The sequence below is a fragment of the Apium graveolens genome, chromosome 2 (assembly GCF_009905375.1).
Source record: "Apium graveolens cultivar Ventura chromosome 2, ASM990537v1, whole genome shotgun sequence".
NCBI classification, from domain to species: domain Eukaryota; kingdom Viridiplantae; phylum Streptophyta; class Magnoliopsida; order Apiales; family Apiaceae; genus Apium; species Apium graveolens.
In genome coordinates this window covers 315,845,746-315,852,937 of record NC_133648.1, presented here as the reverse complement: position 1 = coordinate 315,852,937, position 7,192 = coordinate 315,845,746, and the positions used below count along the sequence as shown (strand labels likewise).

The window sequence follows — 7,192 nt, the reverse complement described above, 5'->3', positions numbered from 1 at the left end:
GTGATGTATATGTGTATATGCTTGATCTTGCGATAAATGCATGATTGTTATTAGCAAATTCTTGCGATATATTGTAGCATGTGATATGGTATAAATGCATGCCTGTTTCATATTCTTGATTTATATATCTGTTGGTTCAAATGCTTATAGTTGCATAATACCTATGCTAGAGATAAGCGGTATTTGAGTTTACCCTTAGTATAGGGGATCAAAAGGTGAACATATTTCTAAACCGGGAGTCGATGTTCCCGAGTATAATATATATATTTTATATATATATGGTTATAGTTTTCAAAACTATTAATCGAATAAGGTTTATTCGATAACTTTAACTTTATATTATTTAATGAATATTATTTCGAAGATTCATTCGAGGGCTTATGACTCAGCTTATTTATTTATTGAATATTATTTCGAATATTCATTCGAGGGCTTATGACTCAGTTTATATTATTAATGATTATTAATTGGATATTCATTTGAGGATGTATGACTCCTTTATTTTATTTAATGAATGTTATTTATAATATTCATTCGAGGTATTATGACTCCGCTTATTATTTATTAATATTCTTTATTTTATTAAAGAATAATGTTCGATAATCAAACTTACTTTTGATTATTCAAATAAAGATATTACTTTCGTATAAGTATATCTTTGATTATTTATTATTCATTTCAATTATAAGTTTTCCAACTTCTACCTCAATTATTCTTTATGGGAATATTATTTAAACAATAGTATTCAGATATTTCTTTTATATTGAGACTGATTTACTTTATTAAATCAACATTATTCCAAACACTCTTTAAAGTATTTTCGAGTCTTCAAAATGATTTTTAAAAGTTAGAGCGGATCCCAAAACTCATTTTTTTTATATTTAAGATCTTCCTTTTAAAGGGGATTTAAATACTCGCTCAAAACCTGAGGGATCCGACTCTATGGTGTATTTTATATTCGCAACAAGGTTGCAGTTTTGGTAAATGAATTGATTACTTACTCAACGTTCGGGAAGTAAGTCCATCTATCGAGTCGGCATAAGCAACATGGGCTCAGTGGGCGTCCATGATAGTGTAAGTGGCTCAGTGGGAGTCCATCAAATGCGTAAGTGGCTGAGTGGCACTACAAGAAAAAAGTCCATAGACATCGCTTTTTGACCGATGTCTATGCTGTTTTCCAACTAATGTTGATGTCGGTGATGTCTATTCTAGACATCGGTGAATACCCGATGTCTATACTCGATTAGACATCGATTTTAGTTAAAAACAGATGTCTATGTATTGATTATTTACATAAAATGCTATAAATAAATTAATTAATAACTAAATTACACCTAATTAAACATGTTAAACATATCATGAGCTATCTTTTTTGTCACAAAAATATCAATTTTCATGAAAAACACTGATGTCTATGTGATGATTTTTTACAAAAAATGCTATAACAAAATTATTTAATAACTAAATTACAACTATTAAAACATATTAAACATGTATTAAGCTATGTTTTTTGTCACAAAAACATCGATAATTTTGACAGAGGTGATGTAAAATGACATATTAAACATCGGTTTCTTTAATGAAAGGTGATGTCTAATTTAGCGTATAGACATCAGTGTTTTCTAGAATGAAGTGATGTCTATGTATCATTTAGAGTTGAACATGTTAGTCTTTAACATCAGTTGTTTGCCTAAAACTGATGTACATTGTGTTTTTTGACATCAGTTTTGTTTGGTTAAAAGTGATGTTTATAATGTTACTTGACATCAGTTTTATCTTAAACAAAGTGATTTCTATGTTTCATTTAGACTTGAACCTGGATTTCTTTGACATCGGTTTTTTACCGTAAAGTGATGTATATTATCTTTTTTGACATCAGCTTTTCTGAATTGAAAGTGATGTGTAAGAAGTTTATAGACCAAATTGTGTAAAGTTTTACATCACTAATTGTGTAATTATTGTCTAAGAACGTCAACCAAAATAGTAAAACATATGATCTGAAATCTAAACTATTACATTCTCGCTTCGAAACATATGCAGCACGGAAGGTTGATAAAAGTTGTGGTTACTGCTGCCTAATTGAAGTTGGTGAAATCCTTGATAGCTTTGGGAGGAAGAATCGACATCTGGTATTTCTTGTTTACACCAGAGCCTTTGGTGATCAGCGTACGGGTAGTGCATAGTAATTGGAGACTTCGTTTGCTGGAATGCGATAGTAGGCCAGTTAGTATGGTGGGAACCATAGCAGCAATGTCATACGCTTCTGCTGCTTCTTCCTGAGTGCCTATTAAATAGTCATGGTGAAAACTGAATGAGATCGCGAGAGAGTATTCTTAATTAGACCACACACACATTCTCCCTAATATAAATGCATTTCTGATAAGCATGATTCAATCAGTACAGGGGATAAGAACTAAAGGATTATTATTCATGGAGCTCTAAACGATTGAAAGAATGCAACACACATGTAAAATTTCTTTATTACAAAATATTCTCCCTGTTTATGCAACAACTTTTTAAATTCCAACAGTCTCCTCCTTAAAGAACACATATCTTAACTTACTACTTTGAGCAAAGAAAAGCACACGTTGTTCTGCTAAGAAAGGTCTTTATTACTGAATATTCTCTCCATTTACACCTTTTTAAATTCCTAAATTTTCCTCATTAAACAACACATATATCAGCTTACTCTTTTGAGCAAAGGAACAATACAGATAGACAAAAAAAAGGCAAACCGCACCCGTTCTTTTGCTCAGGAAGGTCTTTTACAAATTCTTGCTTCCACGAACTAACATCCATTGATTATTCCAAATTCACAAACAAAAGCTCCCTTAACACAGAGGAAAACCAAACATCATGATCACGAGGAACTTTATTAGTTATAAGAGGCTAAGAGCCATAGGTTAATTGACAATTCACCGGTAAATGCGATAGTTGGGACTATACATGCAGCTTTTAGCAAACTTGACCAGATCTTCTGGTCGAGGAAGACGTGTTGCCAAGCCTGTGAGACATCAAATTTGTTATGTTTTAGGATGGCAAATAGATGGACAATAGATAAATCTATGATACAAAAGATACTAACCAAGATCATATGCTTTAGCAGCAACTTTAGCTGCAATGTTAGCGGATATTGTTCTGATATTAGAAAATGGTGGGAATGTCATTCCCTTATCATAGTGTTCTTGTGTTACTTGACAGGCCAAAGCTTCAGCTGTTTAAAAAAATTCACAGATAATAAGCTTTTACGCACTCAACTGACATAGTATGCGTCTAGTTATCAAACAATTATGGTTCATACTTAGCAATTTATAGTTCAGTAGTCAGCATTATTAATAGGAAGAATTATGGTATATTTAGAACATGTAATTCCATGGTCCTATAAATGGAGTGTCAGTACTTACAAGCTGCAAGAAGCATTTCATCGTGCATGCGGATTGCACCAGACATAACCAAACCAAGTCCAAGTCCAGGAAAGATATATGCGTTATTTGCCTTTAAAACAAAGAGAACCCAAACACCTCAGTCATTTATGCTTATATAATTTTTTCTAACTAATACTGATATAAAATGTACAAGATAAATTTATAGAACCTGGCCAGGAATGAAAAGTTGGTCATTGTATTTCACAGGGTCAAATGGACTTCCACTGGCAAACACTGCGCGGCCCTGTATTAAGGAATAAGGTTTTGTTGGTTCAATGAATTTCTTTGAAGTAAATAACATCAACTAATGTTGGATACATATCAATATATCATGGAGGGAAGAAAAACACCTTTTGTTTACCTCAGACCAGTTATAAGCTTCTTCAGCAGTGCACTCAGCTTGAGAGGTTGGGTTTGAGAGAGCCATAATAAGAGGTTTCTACATTTCGTCGGCTCATGAACTTACATACTTGTATATAAAAATATGTTATATTGAGATACATGCCAAGGGGGAGGAAGGACCTTATTGAAAGAAGCCTTAGCCTCTACAACTTTTTTAGTGAATGTCTTCCCTTATCCTGATGTTCCAATCAAGACTGTTGGCTTAATAGCCTACAGTAACTCGAAACCAAATTAGAGATCAGAAATCAAACAAGAGACCAGGACGACAATCTTTGATGACTGACTGCAGGGAATACTACGAGTCTACTGTGTACAAGAACAGTTGAATTGTTATTTCCCTACCTTCGAGTCCACGGGCCAGATCTTCTTACGTGTCTCTTCCAAAGGAATTTTTGTCTACAAGAATTTATCGAAATAAACAATGTATTCAATGCGATTACTAATTTCAGACACTAAATCTTGGGATATGCTATAAGCAGCCATAGAGCTACAGTTGGGCACTGAATAAGAACATGAACGGTAAGAAAGGTTCAACACCGAGATGCATTGAACCTTGTTAGAGATGCTAAAACCGCGTTCTTCTGGAATGGTAAAACCCAACTCTGGAATGGTAAGTTAAGTTGCACATTCGTTAAGAAAGCTTAAACCGTGCGTATTCTACACCCTAATTCTGAAACAGTGAACCCCATATGAGCCATTGTCATTATATATAAAAAAACTGATATTTTCAGTTTATTGAACCTCATTTATATGTGTGTTCATGGTTCTACTGGTTCTCATTTATTTATTGGTTCTCACTTGATCAAAACCCACCTTTTTAAATATTTTGCCTATTCTGTGAGTTAGCAAATCAGGGCTCTAAAATCATTTTTAAGATTATTATCTTGAATCAGATTAGATTTAAGGAAAAGATAAGAAAACTAGATATAAGTAATTATAAAGAGGCCTAAGCGACAGATGTGTTAAAAAACAATAGTCTGCAAGACTGTTGTTTAACAACAGTCTTTTGTGTGCTCACTATAAAATTTTAATAACCATCTTTTGTCTTGTTCTATTTACAAGTTATATTGCAACTCCTCTTCATTCTTTAACAACCAATTTACTGAATCTTCACATAAGATTGAATAAGAAAGCTTTGCATTAACAACCATGCTAGATTAGCCAAACCTAAAGTCTACTAAAACTAATTTACACGTATGCAAGTAGACAAATAATTTGAAGGGCAGGGGCGAACCCACAACAAGAAGTGACAAATAAACTAAGTTAATAATAGTAGCAGGTCTTGCCAATTGTGGTAGTTGCAATACATTGAAGTTCAAATCATACTTAATAATCTAACTTGTTTTATAGTTTAAGATATGAATAGTACTTCTTTATAAGTTTAAAAGGTGAACCAGTCTAACCAACAAGGTCTAAACTACCACAAACCTGCTAATGGCAAATTGGCAATATACCCAGAAAGGAAAGGCAAGAAAAAGTATATACCAGTTACATTTTTGTGGACATTAAAAAATTATTCTTTTTTTCAGTTGGCTTCAGTACTTGGAAAGAGCACATCAAATTTCCATCAACGCTCATCATTGCACCAGCATTATCAAATTCACCGTAATAGTTGGGAGCGGAAAATATGGTAACAAGTTGTCTTTCAGCAAAGAATTCATAACCATCCTCCACAACCTGCACAAGCATAACGTCAAGTCATCAACTCCGGTGCAAATTAATTGTTGAAAAAGAGAAAATTATTGGTTTTACCTGATGAACACGATAAACAAGGTCCAAGTCATGCTTCGCTAAAAACTCTGACATCTTATCAGGGCCAAAGGTGAATGATACTCCTCTATCATTCAATCCCCATCCCTTGACATCATTACTGGGATCTGACCAAAGTAAATCACAGAGCAAACTTGTGTCAGGTATAGCAGTTGGACGTGGCAGGTTTTTGATCTGATCCAAATTGTTAAGATCAGGGGACAGACCACCATACATGCACAATATCTTATCATCAACAACAGCAGCCACAGGAAGACAGTTGAAACTGTCAGTAAAGATTTTCCATAGTTTAACATTGAATCGGCGCTTACATTCATCATAAAATCCATATATTCTATTGATAGAGGCGCATTCATGGTTTCCCCTAAGAAGAAAAAAGTTATCCGAATACTTAATTTTATAAGCAAGTAAGAGCCATATCGTTTCTAAACTTTGTTTTCCACGGTCCACTTAATCCCCTAAAAACAGATAATTTGATTGAGGAGGAAAGCCACCATATTCAAAGAGTCGTAACAAATCACTATACTGCCCATGGATGTCACCTGAAATGCAAACGAGTGTACATTATATATTTTCAGCAAGCACAAATCTAAGTATTAAGTGAACCATAGCAGTCTTGTGTAGCAGAAAATTTAAAAAAATATAAACAAAAAAGCCAGACATTGAAGTGTAAAGTGTAAATAGCTTCACCTTTTATCCAAATCAAAGGTACAAGCCTTAAATTGCACACATTACATATAACATTTTTACAGTTATTGCTACAATTCAATTTGATGTTGTAGAGCTAAATCAAGAGATGAAATCTATAACAAGCACCAAGCACCAAATCAAAACATTTAAAACCTAATCATATCCGTAATAAAATAATAGATCAACATTTATAACGAGCAAAATAAGATAAACAACACTAAATCAAATCACAAATCACAACTAAAGCAAAAAAAATGAGGATTGAAGTTAAAAAATACCATGTAATCAGTAGAGATGAAAGGATCGTTAACTTTACACAATTTACAAAAATAAAAAAAAAACAAAAATACAAATGAACAACCAAAAACACCCAAATTACCTAAAGCTCTAAATCTTTTTCTCAGATTAGGTCCTGTATATAACAAGAAGAAAAGTATTAGCAACAAGTTTAGACACTAAATTAATAAAAAAATAAGGGTTTCGAATTAGAAAAAACCCCAATTTACAAAATTAGGGTTTTGAATTCAAAAATCCTCAACTTTTAAAACTGGTCTTCATGCAGAGAAGACCAGTTCGATTCAAGTAGATACAACACTTACCGAAGTAGAGAGGTTAACTGAAAGAGGCTTAACGGAGAGATTGGGAGCGGAGAGGGGTTCAGAGAGAGAGAGAGAGGTTCCAGAGACAGGTTCGAGACAGAGAGATTCGAGAGAGAGAGAGAGGTTCGAGAGATTGTGATGGTGAGATGATGGCCGGAGTTCAGAGAGATTGTGAGGGGAGAGAGGTTTGATCGAGAGAGAGAGGTTCGAGAGAGAGAGGGAGGTTCGAGAGAGTGAGAGAGACTGTTTTTTAGGTTTTAGTTTTGATTTTTTAGTTTTTTGTTTTGATTTTGTATCTGAAGATTA

General features: G+C 33.6%; 1 protein-coding gene and 1 pseudogene across 1 annotated transcript; both read right to left on the bottom strand.

The window, feature by feature from the left end:
• Positions 1-2,890: 2,890 nt before the first annotated feature.
• Positions 2,891-4,525, bottom strand: LOC141704183 (NADP-dependent malic enzyme-like). Its single transcript, XM_074507487.1, has 7 exons — positions 4,489-4,525; positions 3,948-3,997; positions 3,787-3,864; positions 3,595-3,669; positions 3,405-3,495; positions 3,086-3,214; positions 2,891-3,004 (listed from the first exon to the last, which is right to left on the bottom strand). The coding sequence occupies exons 1-7, from the start codon at positions 4,523-4,525 to the stop codon at positions 2,916-2,918; spliced, it is 549 nt and encodes a 182-aa protein (XP_074363588.1). The 3' UTR covers positions 2,891-2,915.
• A 606-nt stretch (positions 4,526-5,131) lies between these two features.
• LOC141704173 (serine/threonine-protein phosphatase PP1 isozyme 4-like) lies at positions 5,132-6,329 on the bottom strand (annotated as a pseudogene).
• Between the last annotated feature and the right edge of the window lie 863 nt (positions 6,330-7,192).